Consider the following 24,921-nt stretch of genomic DNA (forward strand, 5'->3'; position numbering starts at 1 on the left):
CACAGATAGTTATAATACATTTGGCCTCTTTTTGATTTTTTTTTTTTAATTTCCTTAAGCCTCTACAGTCCTTTGATTTTAAATTAGATTAAATACATTTCCCTCTTTAAAACTCACCGGTAGGTATTATATCCAAACTAAAAAGATATGTACTTTTCTTGCATATACAGAACTGAAGTGTTTGTATGAACACGGAATCAGGGCCCAGTGGATTAGCTGAATACTGGTTACCAGGCTTAATTCCTTTTCAGCAATAACTCTCCAAGGGGAAAATTTGGTTAAAAAAAATTATTTAGGCTGACATCTTTCTCATTTTGTGTTAATCAGTTCATATGGGTTATTCAGAAAATTCAAATGAAAACATTCGAGGGTTCTACAACATGAGCCTACTACGCTTATTTTGGAGAATAAATTTTTATTCATGTAATTTCTAAAAAGAGGTGGTATACTATTAAATGTCTTTAGAAAGAAGAAGTGTCTTTGGTGGTCCCTCCATTCAGGTAAAGCCAAAGATTAGAGGTTTCACATTTTCTGCCTACTTCCAAAAGCTTCTTTACTCTTCTTTCCTTTAATTAAGAATTGTCACTGTTCAGCGTTTATCAGTTCCCCTAGTTGTGACACTGTTTGAAGGGATTCCAGACCACTTTGTCACCAAGCTGCTTCCTTGGACCACATCTGCATAGACTCCCTGTCACCTCCTGATTGTGGCTCTTTGGTGCCCCCTGGGGAAGGTTGTTCCCCAGAGGGCACTGGTTCTAGTTCTGTTAAAGCTCCAGGGAACACAGCTCATTTTATTTTTTATTTTTGAATTTTTAGGAAGTGCCAAGCCCATTTTATGGTGCGGCCAGGGCTGTATTCAGATTAACAAATTTTTCCCCTATGTTCACATTGTGATCAGATCTGATGAGTATTGGGCTAGATTCTAGTCTAACAGCTTTAGCCTGAACAGTTGGGAAGCACAGTGAGCCGTCCACATCCAGCATAAAGATCCAGAGCAAGTGGAAGTGCCGAGGTGACAGCCCTGCTGTGCTAGGTATTTCAGTGAGTTTGCAGCCCGTTCAAAGTTCATTCCTTTATAAGCTCTACTTGCATTGTAAACCTTATGGTGGACTTGTAAAGTGGCATATCCTTTTGGTTTTTAAAACGTTTTTATTTTCTTCAGAGAAAGGAAGGGAGAGGGATGGAGAGATAGAAACATTGATCTGCTCCCTACTGGGGACGGAGTCCACAACCTGTGCATGTGCCCTGACTGGGAATTGAACCAGAGACCTCTTGGCTTATGGGTCCTCGTTCAACCACTGAGTCACACCCACTGGTATCTTTTTTCTTTATAAACATCGATCCAGAGGACCTTTGTGTTCTCAAAACGTGACTGACAGCATCTGTGGTCATGTTTCTTGGTTGTGATTCGGTATCCATGCTTAGAGTTTCTCAGGAGGCCTGTGTGGAAGGTGCTCTTCAGAACTTGACAGCCACAGCACATATGAGCCACCAGGGGCAGGAATGATGCTTAGAAGTGATGACAACTTTATTAGTAGAACCATTTTTTCCCTATTCTTTTCTTTCTTTTAAATGTATTTTTTATTGATTTCAGAGAGGAAGGGAGAGGGAGAGAGAGAAACATCAATGATGAGAGAGAATCCTTGATTGGCTGCCTCCTGCATGCCCCCCACTGGGGATTGAGCCCACAACCTGGGCATGTGCCCTTATCGGAATCAAACCTGGGACCCTTTGGTCCGCAGGCCAACACTTTATTCACTGAGCCAAACCAGCTAGGGCTTTTCCTATTCTTTAGAAAGAATATCAATAGAACTATAATCTGACCCCAAAACTGTAGTCTCTTATAAAATCTAAACATGTATTTTATAGATACACCTATAAGAAACTTGAAGTAAACTTTTGAAAAATTAATAAATAATAAAACCATGGGTTAAATCAGTACATAGGGGCACTCCCAAACCCTTTCAGCCTTTTTCTCCATTAAAGGTAAATGTGTCCTCCTCAATCCCTCCAAAAGGGAAAAACAATAAGTATGGGAATTTTTGTGTGCTGTGTTCTTAAAAATGTAAACATCAATGAAATATGTTACCTAAGTCTTAGATTATTTTCTTTAAACAGGTCGTGGTCTTGTCATGCACAAGCGGTGCTGAAGATAATAAATTACAGAGATGATGAGAAGTCATTCAGTCGTCGTATTAGTCATTTGTTCTTCCATAAAGAAAATGATTGGGGATTTTCCAATTTTATGGCCTGGAGTGTAAGTAACAGTGGGTTTAGCCTGAATAACCTGAGCATCATTCTGTGTTACCCTAAATCTTTTATTTTTCAATGCTGTCTGTTTATTTTAGAATAAGTTGGCCAGGTATCTATATGTGGTTTTGTTTCCTGGCTAAGCTTTTAGAAGCCAACAGGACTCAAGTCTCAACATTTGGTCAAAATTGATAAGTTGATTAATAGCTTTCCTGTTAGGTACATTTCCTTTAAAAGAAATAATACCAGTTGGGGTCCTTTCCTGAGTCAGACATAGAGCAGGGCGGTTGTAGGTACCTTCCTGAACTCTCCAGTCAGTGCATTTTGGCTGCTTTTTGCAGAGGGGGAAATAGTCTCCTAGCACGGGCTCTCTGGAACGCCCATCCCTGCTTTGATGAGCAGACACTGATCCTTTAATTTCCATGCTGTGGCCTTGCACCCCCATTGCCTCTGGGATTCCTCCTTTTGTTCAGTGAACAGTTTAAAATAAACCAAGAACACTACAAAACGAAGCATAATTGGGATGCTTGAAAAAGTAGCATTTTAATTTATTAAGCACAGGACACTGGGATAATTGTCTTGTTGGAATGAAGGGAGCATTCGTGTGATCTTATGCAAGTTGGATATTTTTTTTTTTTATAGGAAGTGACTGATCCTGAGAAAGGATTTATAGATGATGACAAAGTGACTTTTGAAGTCTTTGTACAGGCGGATGCTCCCCATGGAGTTGCGTAAGTTTTTCTTTAATTGGGTGCTGTTAATGTGTTTTGTGCTGTAGTGAGGACAACATTCTCATACTATCAGAGACGCATGTATTCCACAGATAAGCACCTTCTCTGTGCTGCCCCTTGGCACACATGGAACACACAGATATATATGCAGCTTCACATTCACTGCTTTGTTTATTAGATTTATAGAGCAGTTTTCTTATGCCAGACCCTGCTGTGTATTAAGAATATAATTATAGGGTCAACAAGACAGCCTTGGGTTTCTGTCCTCAAAGAATGTACATGCTGGTCTGGTAAAGGAGTAAGACCAGTATGTAAATAACTACAGCAGGAGGTGGCTCTGTTTTTATTTTGAAGAGGTCAGGAATGTACAATTTGGGAGCATCAGCGTGTGCTGAAGGGGCCTTGGCCCACTGAGCGGTGAAGTAGTGAGTGGGGTGCCACAGAGCTTAGAGGAGGGCCTGCTAGGAGATGTGTCTGTCACTCATCCAGGAAGGTCTGTGTGCAAGAGGAAGTGTTGGCCTTAAAGAGTGGATGGGTGACTGGGTGATGAGGAGGGACAGTGGAATTTGGGAGTAGGGAGAACAACATGAGTGAAGACACTAGCAGGGAAGTTTGGGATTGGGCAGAGTATCAGGAAAGTGTGCAAAATGGAACTGAAGGCTGAGATGATAAATTGGGATCATGTTATAGAAGACCAACACATTTAAAATAATATATTTCAGAGTGGAAGGAAGAGGGAGGGAGAGAGAGAGAGAAACATTAATAATGTTTCAATGATGAGAGAATCATTGATTGGCTGCTTCCTATCCGCCCTCCATGGGGATTGGTATCGAGCCCACAACCCTGATAAGGAATCGACATTCAACCACTGAGCCACATCAGCTGGGCCCAACACACTTTTTAAGGCCCAAAGCGAAATAATAATACTCTCTCCAGAAAGAAGTTAAGTGACAGACAGATTCCAGTGTCTTGCTTGTGATATTTTGTTTCCATACGGCCCTGCTCTTGGTCAAGAGTGCACCATTGGTTGACCCCAATGGAATGGGGCAGAGAGCAGTGGAGTGGCCCTGAAGGAGCTGTTACTTAGTCCAGGTCCTGGCTAATGTGGCCTGGGGGGTAGCACTGGGAATTTTTTTAGAAGCAAATAATATTAATTAGTTCTATGTTAATTGGACTGATACAGGAGGAATTAGACTTTTTTTTTTTTTTGAGTTGCCTTTTCAAAACACACGCTGTATTATAGTATCAGAAATGGGGGGCTGAAACAAGGTATTGCTAATTTTTTTGATCTCCTCCCCACCCCCTTCATTTAAAAACACTTATCCCTATGTCTCTTGTCTTAAAAAGTAGATTGGGGTTTTCAGCCTTACCAATCAAAATATTAATTGGCTTAGCCACACTTATCAAAACTTATTCAGCCATTATCACCTTTATGGTTATAGTTCTTAAAATAACAATCTGTAATTTGTAATTCTTGCATTAAAAAATTACTTTTACACACATGTGCAAATTTTAACTGGGCCATTTTGACACACCTTGAGTGTGTTTGCAAGGCCATGAACTAACCCCTGGAATTCAGAGTACTGTTGACATTTGACCTCATAATAAATACCTCCTAGGATTGGTCACACTTAGTGCAATCACGTTCATATCTTTTCACTACACACACACACACACGGGAAGGTGGAGATGGAGGTGGGGGATTGTCCTGCTTTCAGGTGGTATCCTCTTCAGCTTCCTGTTTTGGCGGGGGTGGGGTGGGATGGGGTGGACTATTAACTCTGAGGGAAAAAAAAAAATCTATCTTCTAACCAACCACCAAAAGAAAAGACTAAGAGAAAAAGCTATAGATGTTTAAAAGTCTGCATCAGAACTTGCCTGTACACATGCTTATCTTTTCTGTGTATATGATTACAGAAAAGAGGGGTCTCAGCTATTTCCACTTCTTGCTGACTACACATGACCTAATGTGCATGTAATAGAACCACAGTGGGGTCATTTTGATAGAAGTACATAGAATTTAAGCCCTGTCTCTGAGTGCTAATCTTGGTAAATGATGGCAATGCTACCATCAGCAGATAGTGTTTTAAGCTGCTTCTTGAACACTGAGATTGAATTAGCTCTGGTCCACACACTTGGGCGGACAGTCAGTGACCATTGAAGGGAACCTTATGATAAGAACTTTTGGCCTTGGTGTCCTCCATGTCACAGGCCTAGTTGATGAGTTGTTACCTTGGAGGAGGCTTGGCCTTCATTCCTGTGTCAGGATGGTGGGAAGTGAAATGTTGGCCACCATGTTGACATCTCGTCGAATAGCTCCACACACATTGCAGAAGCAAGGGGGTGTCCTGTGCAGTTTTCCCTCAACCTCAAACTGATCTTGTAGGTGGGATTCAAAGAAGCACACGGGCTATGTCGGTTTAAAGAATCAGGGAGCGACTTGTTACATGAACAGCCTGCTGCAGACTTTATTTTTCACAAATCAACTACGAAAGGTAAATGGATGGTATTTCTCTCCCCAACCTCCACCCACCCTTTTCTCTCAAGTATTAAGGCACAAGCAAAACTCTCTTGCCAACTTTTGTCTTATCTTCCCGTATCACAGTGCTGTCTCCAGAGAGGGCCCCTGTGTTATGCTTGTGCATATTTTTATTCCTTAGTGTTTGGACACTTTCAAAGCTAACTGGGGTGATCAGAAGTTCTGTACAGCTAATAATCCTTACTTTGAGCTAGAAATAATATGGGTTTGTTTTAAATCTGAAAGCCGTGAACATCATTTGAAAAGTTCTTTATAAAAAAATTCTTCAGAAAAAAAAATTATTCAGTTAGAAAACTACTGGCTGTGACATACAATTTTCAGCTATTATAGGTAAAACTTATATTTGTAAGAATAGTTAAGCCAGAACAAACCTCCTTTGAATCTAACGTAGGAGAGAGCCGTGAGCAGCATAGAGCAGTGCAGGCAACACGGACTCCTGGTTGGGGGGCACCACTGGCTGGTCTGCTGGCTCTCTTTATGTTTGCACTATTCTTCTAGTTAATTACCATAGAAGGATTTTATCCTGGGGATAGCTGAATATGGATAGTTTCAGTAGCATTTGTTTCATCAAATCTTTTGTTTATAAGTAATATTAAGTTTAAAAATGTTGCTCCAAGAAGTATGACATAATTGTGGTTCTCTTTTGGATGGTGAGCTATAGGTAATTTAAAAAAATGATTTTGTCTTGTTTTTCTAGTTTGTTTCTAAAGACTTTTATGATTTAAAAAAAATAAAACACACTTTGTGGCCTATTTAGGGGATAACTAAAAGTCTTTATTAAACTACCTTAGCCATTGTGATATTAGAAAGTATACTTTCACATCAAATTTCACTTTTATGACTTCTTTTAGGCCGTGTACATGATGCCAACAGAGGGTGATGATTCATCCAAAAGTGTCCCTTTAGCATTGCAGAGGGTGTTTTATGAACTACAACACAGCGATAAGCCCGTAGGAACAAAAAAGCTAACAAAGTCATTTGGGTAGGTATTCAAATCTGCCTTTCCATTCTGCTGCTTTTCTTATGGATGAGTGAGTTGCTAGAAGAAAGGGAGCGTAGTGTAGGCATTTAATTATGTCAGAGTGTTTTTATCATTGCATTTTATTTGACCTCTTTGGAAAATAGGGGCTTGGTTTTAGAAAATTGCTTGAGGAATAAGTCACCACTTAAAGCTTTACCTGTCAGGAAAAGGGCACGTATAGTTTTTAAGTGAATGTGTACTTACTTACGAACATGACCTCTTCTTGCAGTAAGTTGTTTAGAACAAGATAAAGTTGTGAACATTTGGGTGTCCTGATAAAACTTAGTTTATCTTAATTATAACCCCCCAAATAATCTCAGAAAATGAATTTAAGAATAGTGGCCGATTATTTTACTGTGTAATTTTTTTTTAATCCAAGCTGCTTGTTAATTTATTCTTATTTGAAATGTCAAAGTTTCAATATAAACGTTCATTTTCTCTTTCCAAGGTGGGAAACTTTAGATAGCTTCATGCAACATGATGTTCAGGAGCTATGTCGAGTGGTATGTATTAAGCTATCATTGTATACTACTGACATCTAATATTTTGAAACACTGTCTGCTGTTTTCAAGTAAAACCTCAGACCTACCTCATGTCACTATAATTCAGATATACCCATCTTTGTTCAGGACCAAAATTAGGCCAGAAGGAAATAGCAGTATCTATCTAGTTAAAAATCCAAAAAGGATGAAAATAAGTTATTTGAAAGGGAAGTATGAGGGGAAACTCAAATTTAAATAGGGGGTAGCATACGTTTAATGTGTTAACCTGGAATATCTACCCGAGTCGTTACAAAAGAAATCACAGGTTGGCTACGTAGCCGTCCTGACTGCCCTGCTGCACTTCGGAAGGGTGACTTCTGTTATTGCCCTGCAGTGTCCAGGCCCCTCCTTTGCACAGATGTTCTGATTGAGGCAGAGCTCTGTGTGGGTGATTCTCCCCCAAACCAGCTCTAGCCACTAGCAAATCCCATTCTTCTAGTTGCGATGAAAGACACACAAACACACAACATGACATGGCTATTCAAGGTGATTGGCTGGGCAAGGTGTGTTTTCTTTTTTGCAGCACTAGCTGGGTTGAATCCAGTTCATTAAATATCCATGGACAAACCAGTCAATCCTGTTGACAGGCTCAACCTCATTAATCTCTTGGTGTGGACCAATACGAGTTAAGTTTAGTGCTCAATTTACATGCTTTTCCACAGAGGTAAAATGAATATAAAAAATTCTTCTAAAGGCACTACAGATTACTAATTCATTCCAAAGGCTGGATAGAGAGTTAATCTCAACTGTTGCATGTAGATATTTTTGTAAATATCCAACCAAGGAAGAAGATTTTGTATGTTTTTGATAATTGCATGCCAAAGGTCATAATATTTATAGTCTAGAATTTGACCATTGAAATTTCCTAGTCAAGTTGCAAATTACTGTATATTTATTAAACAACATTTTCCTAAAGCCAAAACTTTCTCTTCCAGTTGCTTGATAATGTGGAAAATAAGATGAAAGGCACGTGTGTAGAAGGCACCATACCTAAATTATTCAGAGGCAAAATGGTGGTATGTGGCTCTCTCTCTTCAAGAATGATTTTAAAATACTTTAAAAATGCTAACAGTGTTCTGATTAATACTCACACCATGTCCCCTTCCTTTGTAGTCTTATATCCAGTGTAAAGAGGTGGACTATCGATCTGATAGGAGAGAAGACTATTATGACATCCAGCTGAGCATAAAAGGAAAGAAAAACAGTAAGTTGTGTGCATGCAATGGCCTGCTGCCTGTCTGGTAATTTCTGTTGTGGTTCAGTGCTTCCTTACAGAAGTGCTTGTCATTGAACTGGAGCATAGACAGCCACGTGCCCAAACGCTGCGTGCACAGCTCACCCAGTGAACACGCACACGCAGCCCTGCCCGGCCCTTCCCATCACTGAGTCCTCCGCAGGGGAAACCACTAGTACTTGAGTTTCTAACATCCTGTTATAGGTTGTATTTGCATGTTGTAAATATTTATGTGAGATGTAGTGCCTTTCTCACTTTGCTCAGCATTATTTCTGTGCAATTCACCTATGCTATGAGTAGCAATAATTTGGTCATTTTCATTGGCTTACAGCATTCCCCTTTGGAAATGTATTACAAGAGTTTTGAAACCATCTTGGTAGATGTCTCGGTTGTTTTCACTGTGAGGCTGTTAGGCATAAGCTCCTTGGCTGGCCATGCTTATTTCTGTCTCCGGGGCACATACATACTCACATTTATGGTGAGTGGGATTGCTGGCTCACAGGGTACACACATGTTCAGCTTAATAGATAAAGGTTTATCCCCCCGCCCAGCAATGTGTAGGAGCTATCAGTTACCAGATTGAATGTTTTGGTGGGAGAATGGTGCTCTCTGGGTTTTAATCCACACTACAGATCATGAAGTGGTCACTTTTTCCAGTACCTATTAGTAATACGGCTATCTTTCTGAACATAATGGAATACAGTTCATAAAACTTGCAGCCAAGGACATTAAGTTATCACCACCTGTGTGATTTCTGTTGAATCACCTTTGTCATCTTCATGGCTATGTTTGCCGGCTTTGTGGTATGCCTGGTAATCTTTCATTGGATGCCAGCTGTTGTGATTTTGATGGGTATTGCATGCGCTTAACCTTTGTTCTAGGGCACAATTAAGTTATTGTCAATAATTTATTTCAAGTCTTGCTTTTCACCTTTGTCAGGTGGGAGCACAACAGTTTTTAGTTAAGGGCTAATTTGTCCTCACAACTGAGGCAACACCTAAGTTTCAGCCTGAATTCCTAGGAGGCTTTCCCCTGAGGCAGGAGGGAACACAGACCAGTGTCAGGCTGGTGTGAGCTCTGGGGCCAGTGCCTCTATCGGTGAGGTGGTTTGTCCCCCAGCCCCAGATAATGACCTGCACTCACCGAAGGCTCCAGGACCCTGTGTGCGCCTGGCGCTCTCTTCCTCCACAGCTGTCTTCCCTTGGGCTCCCTGTCCTACACATTTGAGCTTCCTTGACCCCTCAGGCCTGTTTGAGTTTCTCTTCCCTGGAAAGTACGCGTAGTTGGGATACTACGGGCTCTCTCAGAGGTCATCGCTCCGCACTGCCTGTCATCCAGAGTGTGGGCAGTGTTGTTTTCCACGCAGTCCAGGGTTTTACCCGTCCAGTGCAGGAGAGGAAGTCCGGCTCCTGTTACTGTCACCAGTAGCACAGGAGGCCTTCCTGTCTGCACGCCAGTTCTGGGTGGGGTCGCTGAGGCGTTCCCCCAGAGTGGGGCTCGCCTTTTCACTCTTTTTGTGTAACAGAATTTCATAACGTAAGTGATCACCAGTGTATCAATCTTTGTTTTTGGTGTCCTAAGAACATCTGCCCTGAAGTCATAAGATATTCTCTTATCTGTTATTGTTCTGACCTTTCTGCTTATCTACAACCCACCTGTAATAGTTCTTTTTGCATGTGTGGGATGTTAAGATTGATCGCCACCCCTCACCCCCTCCACATGGATGTCAAATGGTCCCATCATATTCTCCTCACTGCTCTGCGATGCAGTTTAATGGACACTTACATGATATTTAAAGTGCACATCGTATTTGACATGCGTATGGGGGGGTTACTTTCATCTGATTAGTGAACACATCCGTCATCTCACGTGTTTCATTCCTGCATTTCTTTTGCAGAGAATACTTAAGTTCTACTCTCAGCACATTTCAATTGTACAATACGGTTTTGACAACTATAGGCACCATGTTTTACACTAGATCCTCAGACCTTACTCATGTTATATCTGAAAGTCTGTGCCCTTCACTACCCTCCCTACTCACCGCCCCCCCCCCCCCCATTCCCTCTCACTTTCTACACTCTTAATAATTGTAGCTTTATAGTAGGTGCTTGGGTGACAATTTGTTACTTGCTTTCATTAAAATCTTAGAACACCGACTCCATGTTATTTTTGTAAGAACCTTAGGAAACCATGTCATGAGCATTTAGGCCTTTGCTGGATTAGTGAAGGTGGTATGGCAAGTTTAACTGCTCTCTGTTTGGGGCTGAGAGGTACTGCTCGCACTCAGTCAGTTACATTCCCTTCCCTGGCATTCCTAAATGTATGGCGTTGGCTTTATTGTAATCAAAGCTTTACTGATAATTTCGGCTGACTTTTTCCTTTCTCTCTTTAAAGTATTTGAATCATTTGTGGATTATGTGGCAGTAGAACAACTAGACGGTGACAACAAGTATGATGCCGGGGAGCACGGCTTGCAGGTAACTTGGACATGTGTACCAGTGTCTTGGTGTAGCTTTTCACTTTCTTCTCAAATCTTTTGCTTAATTGTGAACTAACAATTTCCTCGTAACTTTCCATATGCTGCTGTTATTTAGAACTCAAAAGGATTTCATATCTTAGCCTGGACAGTATATATTAGAGAGCTCTGAGTGTGTGGCTGGTGGGGTTGAACAGGAAGGGGTAGCGAAGGTGTTAGCAGGACATTGAAGCAGTTTGTTGTCAGAGGTAGGACTGTCACCGGCACACCTGAGGCTCTGTCCCCTTGTTTGACGACTTTTCCAGTTCACTCGTTCGTTACTCGGTTTCTCCCGTTCCTGGTGTCAGTGCACGGGCTCTCCTCAGTTTCTCCTAGTCACACATAGAATTTCCTAGGCACGTGGAGTCTGCATTTGCCTGGTGGTAACAGTTTTCTGAGGATCCTGACTCCAGAATGAGCAGTCATTTTCTGTTATCTGTTCCATGATACTTGGTGCCCACTTGTTTTCACATTGCCCTTCAGGAGCTCTGGGCTTCTGGCAGAGCAGGGAGCGTCCACGGTCAGATAATTCATGGTACTGATGTGCCATTTAGCAGTGGGCCACAGGCCTGCTCTTCTGCTTGGTCGGGCCACTCGGGACACCAAGCAGTAAGTCACCTGGATGTGCCAGGACATACCTGTGTTACTCAGGAGAGTTACCCTTATCCACACTGGATATTTGGGGTCTGGGCGAGCAGTATGTATTTCAGCATCATAGTCTCAGAGGACAGTGGTGGAGAAATAGTTCTTTTATTATTATTTCAGGGTGTATTGAGACCATGCCAGTCCTTTGTGTGGCAGTAGGTTCTGGGATTTGTTTTTCCTTCCAGATGCCCTATCCCCTTAAATACACTAATGCACATCATAGAGCATTGCCAAGTAGCTTGCCTGACACAGCCACCAGTTCCTTTAGGTGGTCGTTAAAGTGCCGAGGGAAAGTCTAGGTTGGAAATCAACCTGATGAGGGTCACAGGTGGCCTGGAAGTGGTTGAGTTGGCAAAGGCTTACTTTCGAGAGGGAAAAAGCATTGGCTGAGGTGGAGCAGAGATGGGAGAGGCGTGAGCGCTGGGCAGGCACAGGCCCCGGAGGAGCCGAGTTTGGGAGTTGGGGTGTCTGCACAGGCAGCAGCAGGGAGAGGCCATGTTGCTGGCACTGACTTGGAACGTTCTTCAGATGTGGTTTGAGCAGTAAGCGCTGTGAGTGTGCTCCACAGTAAGATGGAAGTCTAGGGCAAGGTCGCTGCTCACGGAGAGTCCCCCAGCATAGCCGCTCACTGTGCGGCTCTGTCCAGGTCTTCCTAGCACTCCTTCGCTTGCGTTACTGCATTTGCTCTTAGGCTTTTCCACCTGGTCGTTTTTTCTGTGCTCTTCCATATTTTTCATAGTGTTCAATGACTATAAAATATGTCAGAAAGTGACCAAACCTTAATTTTCTCAACTATTCCCTTGTTGCTGGATATCAAGATAGAATGTCATCCTTAGGGAACTCTCACATGCAGTAAATATAGGTCTAAATATTTTTTTGTTTGTTTTTGTTAATCATCACCTGAGGATATTTTTTCCAAGATTATTTAGAGAGAGTGGAAGGGAGGGGGGAGACTGAGAGAAATATGGTTGTGAGAAAGGCACTTCGATTGGTTGTCTTCCTGCACTTGCCCTAACTGGGGTTGGGGATAAAGTCTGCAACCCAGGTATGTGCCCTTGACTGGGAATCAAACCCATGACCCTTTGGTGCACAGGCCGACACTCTAACCACTGAGAAACACCAGCCAGGACTAAGTCTAAATATTTTAAAGGCACCCTAGATGGATGCCTATACATCGCCTCTCCCTATCAGAAGTCCCTAGCACGTTCCAGTCTTGCTGAGATACTGCTGCTTTCATTGCTTCAAGAAATAACTAGCTTTCAACTAAATTTGCATTTCTTTTTCAATGTTCAGGAAGCAGAGAAAGGTGTGAAATTCCTAACATTGCCACCAGTGTTACATCTACAACTGATGAGATTTATGTATGACCCTCAGACGGACCAAAACATCAAGATCAATGATAGGTAATCTAAGTGGGTGTGGAGGTGTGAGTTAATCGTCACTCGAGTTTTCGGGGGAGGGGTGTTAATCTCAGTGCTTTTTTTAGTCTGTATATGTATTTCAGTCTCATCTCTGATGTATTTAGGTTTCCCTTCTACCTAGGTGCCCAACAGCTGTCATTTTAAAGGAATACTTTTGCTTAAAATTTGAGCTGCTCTTGTGTATCGCCCTCAAGGAGCCCTAGCCACTCTGCAACGTGGCAGGTTGGAGTCTGTGAGGAGGGTGTTCCCCACTCCACAGACTGCAGTACCAAATGCAGTGTTATATTTGTCTAAACAAGACTCTCCGATATATTGTAATATCTCAGTTGGTGTTGACTTGTAGAATGTGGTACAATTTTCAGGAATCCTGAAGTAGGTGTGCGTGTGCCTTATTCCAGGTTGGTCAGCCACCCTTCAGACTCGAGGGGGAAATGTATGTAACACAGTCAGATTGCTTGCCACCAGCTGGGTTTTGGCTCATCTGCTTATCTCTTGTCATTCTTTCCTGTGGAGAATAGAAGAAATTGTCTCCACCAGACCCCACAGACTGGCAGTCTGCAGACTGAATCCAACCTGCTGGTGTGTTTTGTTGGGTCCTTACCTTGGTTTTGTTCCTATTTTTATTGGAACTTATTATACGATTTCATATAAAAGTCCATATTTCTGGCATCTTTTAGGAATTCAGAATATTTGGTGACACTGGGCCAGAATTCCCATGGCTCAGGCACTGCCCTGTTGGGGTCAGTGTGCATGCTCTGCCTCGGGCCCCAGCTGCCCAGCTCACTTCCTTCCTGCCTCTGACAGCACTCCCAGTTACCATTTCATTTAAAAGCTATGGAGCCAATAATTGGAAAATAAGTAGAGTCCAGGGTATTTTTAAAAATCATAGGGTGGGGTTCTTTTTTACACGTCCTCCTCCAGTTTTGATTTCCCCACATTTCTCAGCCTGCAGGATACCCTTAGTGGTCCCAGTCCTGCACTGTCAGAATCACTCATTAACATACACGCAGAATTATTTCCATCCTAGAAAAATCACTGTGTACATTTATCACAAGACTCACTGTTGTGTTGTACCCTTGGATTGGACGTTCTGTTAGGTATGTCAGTGCTTTATAGCCATTTTTCTCACATCTAGCTTCAGACCTTATATTGACATATAAACAATGATTTGTTCTCATGAGTAGGAGCTGCCTCAGAAGCAGTTCATAGGGCCTCCCTAGTCAGATTCTTACTTCACTTTCCAAATAAAGATGAGCCAGTCAATTAGAAGGTCTAGCAATAAATAAAGCCTAGGAGAGAAATGTTTTACGTGTAAATGAAACCTGGATTTCTTTAAAAATGTTTTTTTAATAGGTTTGAATTCCCCGAACAGTTACCGCTTGATGAATTTTTGCAAAAAACAGATCCTAAGGACCCTGCAAATTATATTCTTCACGCAGTCCTGGTTCACAGTGGAGATAATCATGGTGGACATTATGTGGTTTATCTGAACCCCAAAGGGGATGGGAAAGTAAGTGCTGGGCAGGGCGGGGCTGGGTTGGGGAAGGGGGGTGGAGTTGGATGTGATTGCCTATAGGGGACTTACTCTGACGCCAGCTCAGCCTTTCCTGTTCCTCCTGATCGCTTGTTAGCAAACAAGCCTTCTTGGCCTCTGATTGATCTGTATGTTCTGATATGTATTAATTGCTGATACTCTAAAGTTGAATATTAAATTAGTGATCATACTTTCCGATTGTATCTCTGTTAGTATTGAATGTCGGAACTCACAGAATTCCTTTACAACTAAAATGAGGCACTTATTTTCCACCTAGGAGTAACAACAGAATAGTTCTCTGCTACCTGGGCAGGGAAAGCAGCATTGATTGCATGGTATTCCACGTGCCCTGTTGTCCACACTATGCAGTGCTCCATCTTTCTTGGTTCATGTGGATCTCATACATAATCTTCCCCAAGGGAGCAAGTGAGGGTCTCAGGATCTGTGTCCAGCAGCATAGGGCCTGGGAGGATGGCAAAGTAGGAGCTTGCCTGGCTCATGCTAAGGGAACCCTCACAGCATCTTTAATTGTGAGGCTGAGTACCATTTAACACTCTGGTGTCGGGTGAATTTCCCGCCAAAATATAAGCTGGCGCGGGCAATTATTTAGGTTTCCCGCGCAAAATCAGAGTTTAAAATGCCTATATCTTTTGAAGTATGGGTTCGATTGAAATGGGTATGAAACGGTTCGCATACGCAGGTAGGTATCTTTGAAACAAATATTTGGTAATACGCAGTTACAATCGGCCCGAATTTACACGTTTCCCGCACTCCACCGCAAATCTATATGAACCGAGTTAAGACGGCTCCCGCCGAGTACGCGCAATTCACGCGAGCCGACTTAACTCGTTTCCCGCAACCCAAGTGTTAAAATGACTTAATCCCTGATGAAGAGACTGGAACATAGCTTCGAACAGCTCTGCTTTTTTTTAAAGTCAGGCCCTTGCTCTGATAATCTATCCATAATAATAAAAGTGTAATATGCTAATTAGACTGGACAGCTGAACATCCTTCCGGACGACCTTCCAGACAAAACCGGGGCTGCGAGGGTGAATTTTGTGCATTGGGCCTCTGGTCTATATATAAAAGCCGAAGCGACGATTACGACCAGTTGACCAAACAACCGGTTGCTATGACACGCACTGACCACCAGGGGGCAGACACTCAGCACAGGAGCTGCCCCTGGTATTGGTCAATATGCTCCCACAGCCAACCTCCTGCGGGTCCTCCTCCCGGCTGGCCAGCCCCAGTCACCGGCCAGGCTGAGGGGCCCCACCTGTGCACGAATTGGTGCACTGGGCCTCTATCTAGTGTGTCATAAGGTATAGGTGATCTGTTCTAGGAAAACCCCGCGTGAGAACTTGTGTGCTCAGAGCGCTATCTCTCTGCTGATGTCTCGTTGCTCTCCTGTCCAGTGGTGTAAATTTGATGATGACGTGGTGTCAAGGTGTACGAAAGAAGAAGCAATCGAGCACAATTATGGGGGCCATGATGACGACCTCTCCGTCCGGCACTGCACGAACGCATACATGTTGGTTTATATCAGGGAGTCCAAGCTGAGTGAGTAGAGTGGCCTGTCGTGCTCTGCACTGTGGGGAGCTTTGTCGTCGTTTCATGAGTCATTGCTGTGGTGTGTAGGCCACGCTACAGGGACCTTAGCTGTGTCTCCTGTGCAAACCCATGCTCTGATTAGTCTTCCTTGTTTACAACATCTAGAGGCAGGAGGGGTTGGGCTCGTGGGACGTGATGTGGACTTGTGGCACCCAGTCGTTTCCCTTTACTAGATTGCTATTGCAATGATGACGTGAAACGGGGACCTTCTAAGAAGGGGAAAGGAGAACCTGGCAGAGGTGAATGAAGATGCATTTGTCCTGCAGGTGAGGTGTTACAAGCTGTCACCGACCACGACATTCCTCAGCAGCTGGTGGAACGACTACAAGAAGAGAAAAGGATCGAAGCTCAGAAGAGGAAGGAGCGGCAGGAAGCCCATCTTTACATGCAAGTGCAGGTCAGCCTCAGCCTCCTGGGGCCCTGGTGGGAAGGGGGCTGGCATGAACCTGGGCTATTGCTGACAGATCAGAGATTGCTCCGGGCAGCCCTTGAGTGTTATTAGCTGAGTGACTGTGTAGGCCAGTTTCCCGACCATTTGGAGTATACAATTTAGTTCAGGGTAAGGACATAGATATGAGAAGTACCAGAGCACCAGTACATTAAAGTATTTGTAAAAAGTGTCTTAAGGGGTTAGAGGGGTGAAGGCCTCAATGGAAGGGTGCGTAAGAAGGAAGGGAAGGCTCCCATCGGGAGACGAGCACAGCCCAGATGGGGTGTGGGCGGTGGCATGCCTGGCCATGGAAAGCCTGACACAGTATGGAGAAGGCAGGAGAGGTCCAGCAGGGAGGTGAACTTCCAGGTGGTCCTGGTTCATGGCTCAGTAGTGATTACCTTCCTGGGAAAAGGTGCATTGTGTATCGCCCTCCTCCCTTTTTTGGTAACAGGTTGTTACTGATTTTTTTTTTTTTTTAGAGAGGAAATGAGAGGGAGAGAAATAGAAACATCGATGAGAGAGAAACCTCAATTGCCTGCCACACGCCCCCTACCGGGGATTGAGCCCACAACCCTGGCATGTACCATGACCAGGAATCGAACTGGCAACCTTTTGGTGCATAGGATGACACTCAACCAACTGAGAGACACCTGCTGGGCATATCATATCTCTATATTATTTGGTGATCACATTATACATGGATTTCTAGCTGATGCTTTTAGATGAGTTAAGAATGGCTGCATGAAAATGTAGGCTTTTGTCTTTCTAAATACATACTTAATTTCATTCTTAGTCATTTTGAAACTTTTCTCCTTGGGTCTTCTGAAGAAGCAAGACTAGTTTTCAGCATTTTACTATTTGAACTTACTATTTTTTTTAAAATCCTCATCCTAGGATGTATTTATTTATTTATTTTTTTTTTTTTAAATATATTTTATTGATTTTTCACAGAGAGGAAGAGAGAGGGATAGAGAGCCAGAAACATCAATGAGAGAGAAACATCGACCAGCCGCCTCCTGCACATCCCCCACTGAGGGTGTGCCCGCAACCAACGTACATGCCCTTGACCGGAATCGAACCCGGGACCCTTCAGTCCGCAGGCCGACGCTCTATCCACTGAGCCAAACCGGTTTCGGCAAGGATGTATTTATTGATATTTAGAGAGAGGAAGGGAGATAGAGATAGAGATTGAGAGAGAGAGAGAAAAAGAGAGAGAGAGAGAAACATCGATTGGTTGCCTCTCCTATGCACCCCAACTGGGGATAGAACTCGAAACCTAGGTATATGCCCTCACCGGGAATCGAACCCATGACCTTATGGTGCTCAGGACAATGATCCAAACAGCTGAGCCATCCCGCCAGGGCTGTTTGAACTTGTTCTTGATCAGCATGGTCTCATTGTATTTGTGTGTCAGTTGTTCTGTGTGTTTGTGCATGTTTTCAGATAGTTGCAGAGGACCAGTTTTGTGGCCACCAAGGAAATGATATGTATGATGAAGAAAAAGTCAAGTACACTGTGTTCAAAGTGCTGAAAAACTCCTCGCTTGCTGAGTTCGTCCAGAACCTCTCCCAGACCATGGTGAGTGCCAGCTGCTCTGCTGATGGTTTATTTTGACTTCCATGTGCCACCCTCTTTATACCTGGATAAGACAGTACTTTTGGGGGTAGGTGCTGTGTGCAGGCTGCCTGAGAAGTGAGGTAACTGACCTGCACTCATTTCCTTCTGGGTGGTGCCTGTGTCTGCCCTGTGACTAATGTTTCAGCTGAATCAGCAGTGAAGGAAAGTTGAATGTGAACTCGAATCTTCTCTTTTCTACCCCTTCCTGTGTTTCTTTTTTTCTTTTTCCTTTTGTAAAATCGTCACTTGAGTCTTGGAATACTAGTGATCCTGAAATCAGGGAGATCTATGATTATTTTTCTTTTAGGCATAGAATGGTTACAGTGATACAGAAATAAAATATGAATTAACTTTCTTTTCATTTAATTTTTTTCCAGGGGTTTCCACAAGATCAAATTCGATTATGGCCCATGCAAGCGAGGAGCAATGGAACCAAACGACCGGCGATGTTAGATAATGAGGCCGATGGCAACAAAACAGTGAGTGTTGTTGACCGCTGCACACCTCAGCGTGCTCCGCTGCTGGGGCTGCAGCATGCCTCCCCTGTGGTCCAGTCGGATACGTTTCTTCAGTACACGAGTATAGCTTTTCACTCTCACTCTGCATTAAAATTTTCTAAAATTGGCATCTCTTTTGGAAATAGATGATTGAACTCAGTGATAATGAAAACCCTTGGACAATATTCCTGGAAACAGTTGATCCGGAGCTGGCCGCTACTGGAGCAACGTTACCCAAGTTTGATAAAGATCGTAAGTGCCTACCAAACACCCAGCCACCATCAGGGCAGTGTAGTTGGGTTCCTGGGCCATCGTTCCACATATTGCCTTAAATGTTATTCCCTTGCAAAAAAATCTTAGTAATTCCAAAAATGCTCATAAACCCCTGTTGTGGTCGAGGCTCCATGATGTAGTCAAGTAGGACTGGCCATGGGCTGTAGTGTCCGGGAGCAGAGGAGGGGAAGCAGTTTTGAGGCGTCATGTTCCATCTTCAGTCGTGGCCCTATGTTTGCTGATCACATTGGTCCTTTATATACCGGCAGATCACACAGAGCAGGCATTGCAGCCTCTCTCTTAAGGGCCAGGTGTAAATACAGTGGACTCTTGCATGGCATGGGCTTGAGCTGCATGGGCCTACTTATATGTGGATTATTTATTTATTTATTTTATATTTTATTGTTTTTTTACAGAGAGGAAGGGAGAGAGATAGAGAGTTAGAAACATCGATGAGAGAGAAACATCGATCAGCTGCCTCCTGCACATCTCCTACTGGGGATGTGCCCGCAACCCAGGCACATGCCCTTGACCTGAATCGAACCTGGGACCCTTCAGTCCTCAGGCCTACGCTCTATCCACTGAGCCAAACCGGTTTCGGCTATATGTGGATTTTTTAAAAAGTGCTGTATTTTCCTCATGATTTCCTTAATAATCTTTCTCTAGCTTACTTATTGGGAGAATATAGTATATAATACATACATAAAATATGTGCTAATCAACGGTTTATGTTATCCATCAGGCTTCCGTTCAACAGGAGGCTATTAATACGTTTTCGGAGAGTCAGACGTTACATATGGATTTGTAACTGCTTGGGGGATTTCCCTAACACCCAAGTTGTTAAGCGTCAACTGTAGTTCATGCCTTGTGGGCCATCTGGTTTTTGCCTGGCATTGTAGCAGGAAAGTGGCCACAGAGGATGTATATAAATGGACAGTCTAGCTGTATTGCAGCACTACTTTATATGAAAAGCAGGTGGATCAGATTTTGCTATAAGATTGTTTTTATTGCTGTAAGTGGTCACCTCTCTAGTGTAGCGAAGTCATACAACCCTACCATTATTCCCATGACAGCACCTAGCCATCTAGTTAGTAGCAGATCTTGAAACTAGGATTTCTAAGCTCACTGCCCCAATTCCACCTTCACTGCGTCACATGGAGTGTTCCCCAGGGGTTTGATGCTTGGAGTGAGGGAGCAGTCACAAGCCTGGTCTGACACAGTTTTAGGCACAGTAAGCTGTCATTTCAGTGCCTTACTAAGTTTACTGTGACTGTTTTAACAGTATACTGAGAGGTAAGACCCTAACAAAACCTGTTTATGAACCTTGTAGATGATGTGATGTTGTTTTTGAAGATGTATGATCCCAAAACACGGAGCTTGAACTACTGTGGGCACATCTACACGCCAATATCCTGTAAAATACGTAAGTCCTGCTGCGCTCACCTCTGCCTTGATTCTTCTGTAGTTGTGGTGTATTACAGCTTTGCATTCTTTTCTTTCTCTCTCCTAGGTGACTTGCTCCCGGTTATGTGTGACAGAGCAGGATTTATCCAAGATACTAGCCTTATCCTCTATGAGGTTTGGATGGTTTATTTTTCTATAATCAGTGTATTGTTAGCAGATAGGAGAGGAATTTTTTTGCTTGTTTGACTGTCCCTGTATTTGTTATGGGTAATGTCTACTGTTGAGGTGACCTTGAGTTTAGGATCACATTTGTAGATTTGTGATTTTTTTACCAATTGAGGATCGATCAGTGATTATTACATCTGTACGGATATTAATATTTCCCATTAGCTTTTTAACATACTAAAAATACATGGCTGATAGAATTGGGTGTAGGGAAAATACATACAGTGTATGGCCATATTAAACATTAGACAAATGTTGCATTGTAACTATTTCATTTCTTTTACTCTAGGAAGTTAAACCGAATTTAACGGAAAGAATTCAGGACTATGACGTGTCTCTTGATAAAGCCCTGGATGAGCTAATGGATGGTGATATTATAGTGTTTCAGAAGTATGTACTTTTTGAAGGATTTGATCACTTTGTACTGGTAGCAGAAAATTTTTTTCCAAGTCCTGTAACACTGACAAGATTGTGTTGACACCCCGAGTCAGGTGTTGTTTGAAATGCCTCACAATGCTGACAGACGCTGGCTGTCTCTGGGTCTTGGAATTAGGTATTGAGCGTTTTCATCAATGCTCTGATTACCTAAAAATGTCTACAGTGAGCATGAGCACTGTTAGCACGGCCGCAAAGGTCTTTGTGAAATAGGAAGATAGTATTTCTTCCCTTAAAACATAGGGTATTTCTTAGAATGCAGCTACTTAGGTAATTGATTTAAACCTGCATGTTAAACTAGCAGGTCTGAGGTCTTAGTCTGAAAGCAGCCCGGCGTTGCCTTTTTCTTGCTGTTAAAGCGTCTGGTGAGGTGGCCCTGGCATAGGGTGTGGGCAGGCCACTTCTGTCGTGTCCTGCTGCCTTGGCCTGAAAGTGCCTTGGTCAGGGAGCAGGCTGTGCCACAGGCTGTGTGGGCCCCACACTTCACCGCAGCCCTTCCCCTTGTCTGTAGAGAAGAGGCTCCGGTTTCTGTATTGCAGTCAGGACGGCAAGCAGCACTGTGCCTATCTCAGGCACACCTTCTGTGCTTGATGGCCTTTCCCCATGGTCCCTGCTTACAAAGGTCACTGGCAGACCCGTGCCCCGCCACCCCTCCTCCATCCCCCCCCACACACACACCTTAAAATAGGACCCTGAGCTTCTGTTGGCCTGGGTTTTGATTCAGTCTACAAATGTGTTTTTTTTCCTCCCCCCAGGGATGACCCTGAGAATGATAACAGTGAATTACCCACCGCAAAAGAATATTTCAGAGACCTCTATCACCGTGTTGATGTCATTTTCTGTGATAAGACAATCCCTAATGATCCTGGATTTGTGGTCACGTTATCAAATAGAATGAATTATTTTCAGGTATTTGATAAAGGCTCTTCTCCCTTCAGATTTTGCACCAGAAAAACCACGTTCTTTTTAAAAAAATGCTTGCTGATGAAGCTGATGGATTTGGTTCAGGAGGAGGGGTTAGTCCTGCTGGTCTGAGGAAATTCCTGACTAAAGTGGGTTGGTGCTAAGATGGCCATGGGACCAAAGCTGTTCTTACCTCAGCCTCCTCATCAGCTACCATGTCCATCTGCACTTGTCCTTCGAAACCCTCTCTACCTGGCACTGTGTGCTTTGGGAGATGATGGTGGTCCATTGCTGCAGTTAGAACATGCCAAGTGTGAAGCATTTCAACAATCATCAGGAAATTTAAAAATCTATAGGCTTCACCTTAAGAGTGAAAAAGCCTTTAAAAGTTTATCTTCATCAGATATGCTACTCACATGGTACTCTTAGGTAGTAATTCCTAGGGCACTGGAATGCGGCCACTCATCCCACATCGGGTGAAGATGATGAGGTGCCTCGTTAATAATGATGCTTATAAGCAAATCTAGTGCATTGCCGCAGTGTGCCCTGGCGTTCTGATGTCTGGCTTCTGCCCCCCCAGGTTGCAAAGACAGTTGCACAGAGACTCAACACTGACCCAATGCTGCTCCAGTTTTTCAAATCTCAAGGGTAAGCTACATGCACACACGTGTGTTTGGTCCTTGCTGCGTGCTTTCCATAGTTCATCCAAACATATTGGAGCTAATTTTAATAAGTAGCTGGCCACATCGCCTGACATACCATTTCTTGCTTAGCTTCAGATACAGAATTGTCACCCCTCATATCTTGACCACACTACTCCAAGATGTCAAAATAATTGGCAGCCTCATCGCGAGTCAGACTTACTTTAGATACATCATCAGTAAACACATCCCCCACCTGTCAGCTGGGTCCGTCCCAGCCAGACTTCTGTGTGCTGTGCCACCATTGCAGAGAGCACTCGGGTGTGGCAGCCGGCGGGGCGTCGGGCTCGGGAAGTAGGAACATTCAGTGGAACGGTGTGCCAGGTCCCAATTGCAAGCCTAGGTGCAAGGCCAGTGGTTTGCTTTTCTGCTCAGTCACCGATATTTGTTGTAGGCGAATAAAGAAGTCATTTATTTACATGCTGTTTTCTTGTGTAGTTATAGGGATGGCCCAGGTAACCCTCTTAGACATAATTATGAAGGTACTTTAAGAGATCTTCTACAATTCTTCAAGCCTAGACAACCTAAGAAACTTTACTATCAGCAGGTATGAGTCCAAATTAATGTGCCCGTGGGTCATGAGGAGCAGCCTTGGGTTTTGTGGAAGCACATCTAACAGGGTCTCTCTTTCCTTCACAGCTGAAGATGAAAATCACAGACTTTGAAAACAGGCGAAGTTTTAAGTGTATATGGTTAAACAGCCAATTTAGGGAAGAGGTAAGTTTTTTTTTTAATGATATGAATCTTCATTTTTATTGGAGCTTGTCTATGGTTTCTGTCTCTCTAGACCTTGATAACTAAAACAACAAAAGAAAGCAAGAGGAGTGATAGCCTTGTAGCGACCCCTGGGTCCAGAGTTGGAGAGCCCATGTTTGTGTCCTCCTGCCACCACCTCATCTGCCTGACCCTCCAGGACTGCTTTTCTTAAGATGTTTGGACATCTTAAGTTGATGCACTGCTGCTTGGCCGGAGCAGTATTTTCCTCGAACCCCGTCAGGCCTCAGTGAGGGCAGCCGGCCTGCAAGTGAGCTGACACTGACTGTGTGGGCTGCTCCCGTGGCCTGTGCTTGTTGCATACAGAAGGCATGTGCAGCCACACTTTAGGTGGTTCTAGGAAGTGCGACTGCTGGGATTCCAAATCCTTTTCACCGTTCTTGCTCGGCCAATTTTGAGGGAAAAGTTGAGTCACATGCCACAGACATTCACGCGTATATGCAGTTGATCAGTCAGGCTTAAATTGTAAAGCCTCCTGCTGCTCATGGCCTAGATTAATCAGCCTTCTTTCTCACTGTGCTGGGATCGGAAAGGCTTGTAGGTGATCTTTCAGGGGGTCATTTCCTGAGAAGCTGCTCTGGAAGTGGCAAACTTTTCACACCATGGTGGCATTTTTTTTTTTTTTAATATATTTTATTGAATTTTTACAGAGAGGAAGGGAGAGAGAGAGCTAGAAACATCGATGAGAGAGAAACACCAATCAACTGCCTCCCGCACATCTCCCACTGGGGATGTGCCGGCAACCCGGGCACATGCCCCTGACCGGAATCGAACCCGGGACCCTTGAGTCCGCAGGCCGACGCTCTATCCACTGAGCCAAACCGGCTTCGGCCATGGTGGCATTTTTGTTTGTTTTTTATTACTGGATTCATTGGGATAACATTGGTTAATAAAAGTATAGGTTTCAGATAACCAGAAAGTGACATTTTTATTGTTGTTAATCCTCACCTGTGGATATTTTTCCATTGATTTTTAGAGAGAGTTGAAGGGAGGTGTAGAGAGAGAAAGAGAGAGAAATATCAATGTGAGAGAGACATTGATTGGTTGCCTCCCGCATGTGCCCGGACCAGGGCCAGGGATTGAGCCTGTATCTGAGGTGTGTGCCCTTGACGGGAATCAAACCCAGGACCCTTCAGTCCACGGGTTGATACTCTATTTACTGAGCCAAACCTGGGCTCAGGGCAAAAGTGGCACTTCTTAAAGTCCCCTCAGTACTTGGTGGGCTCCAGGTTTGAGCAGATGGTCTGAGTGAGGTCTCACACCAGGGGCCCTCATGGCTGGAATGTAAGTTAGAGAGTCCTGGGAGCTAGAGACAGCTGAGGACATCTATTGCTGTGTTTTCTTTCTTCAAGCAAAATTGGTTTGCTGTAGCAGATCCTTTATGTTTTCTTTAAAGCATGTGTTTCATCTTGTCATTTCTTAGGAAATAACACTATATCCAGACAAGCACGGGTGTGTCCGGGACCTGTTAGAAGAATGTAAAAAGGCTGTAGAGCTTGGGGAGAAGGCATCAGGGAAACTTAGGCAAGTATTTCCTGGAGCCCTTGGTGGCGGGAGGAGTGCTGACCAGCCCCAGCCCTGCAGTGTGCTGGTGGACACAGCACAGCCAGAGCCCT

The 24,921-nt window shown here is 43.7% G+C and overlaps 1 protein-coding gene across 1 annotated transcript in view; it reads left to right on the plus strand.

Moving 5' to 3' along the window:
- The window catches only part of LOC139009064 (ubiquitin carboxyl-terminal hydrolase 7), a 68,892-nt gene that overhangs the window by 39,682 nt on the left and 4,289 nt on the right, over window positions 1-24,921 (plus strand). Inside the window, exons 4-26 of the mRNA XM_070412999.1 lie at window positions 2,119-2,257; window positions 2,893-2,981; window positions 5,368-5,476; window positions 6,372-6,502; window positions 6,990-7,044; window positions 8,019-8,099; window positions 8,197-8,287; window positions 10,712-10,794; window positions 12,771-12,880; window positions 14,252-14,408; window positions 15,848-15,992; window positions 16,310-16,440; window positions 17,920-18,054; window positions 18,471-18,572; window positions 18,737-18,842; window positions 20,194-20,286; window positions 20,374-20,441; window positions 20,782-20,882; window positions 21,683-21,836; window positions 22,411-22,478; window positions 22,970-23,078; window positions 23,171-23,248; window positions 24,729-24,829. Coding sequence (XP_070269100.1) covers window positions 2,119-2,257; window positions 2,893-2,981; window positions 5,368-5,476; window positions 6,372-6,502; window positions 6,990-7,044; window positions 8,019-8,099; window positions 8,197-8,287; window positions 10,712-10,794; window positions 12,771-12,880; window positions 14,252-14,408; window positions 15,848-15,992; window positions 16,310-16,440; window positions 17,920-18,054; window positions 18,471-18,572; window positions 18,737-18,842; window positions 20,194-20,286; window positions 20,374-20,441; window positions 20,782-20,882; window positions 21,683-21,836; window positions 22,411-22,478; window positions 22,970-23,078; window positions 23,171-23,248; window positions 24,729-24,829 — 2,436 coding nt within the window. The remainder of the gene's footprint in view (window positions 1-2,118; window positions 2,258-2,892; window positions 2,982-5,367; window positions 5,477-6,371; window positions 6,503-6,989; window positions 7,045-8,018; window positions 8,100-8,196; window positions 8,288-10,711; window positions 10,795-12,770; window positions 12,881-14,251; window positions 14,409-15,847; window positions 15,993-16,309; window positions 16,441-17,919; window positions 18,055-18,470; window positions 18,573-18,736; window positions 18,843-20,193; window positions 20,287-20,373; window positions 20,442-20,781; window positions 20,883-21,682; window positions 21,837-22,410; window positions 22,479-22,969; window positions 23,079-23,170; window positions 23,249-24,728; window positions 24,830-24,921) is intronic.

This window comes from Myotis yumanensis, unplaced genomic scaffold, assembly GCF_028538775.1.
Source record: "Myotis yumanensis isolate MYYU_CA2020_CCGP unplaced genomic scaffold, mMyoYum1.0.hap1 SCAF_4, whole genome shotgun sequence".
Taxonomy (NCBI): Eukaryota; Metazoa; Chordata; class Mammalia; order Chiroptera; family Vespertilionidae; genus Myotis; species Myotis yumanensis.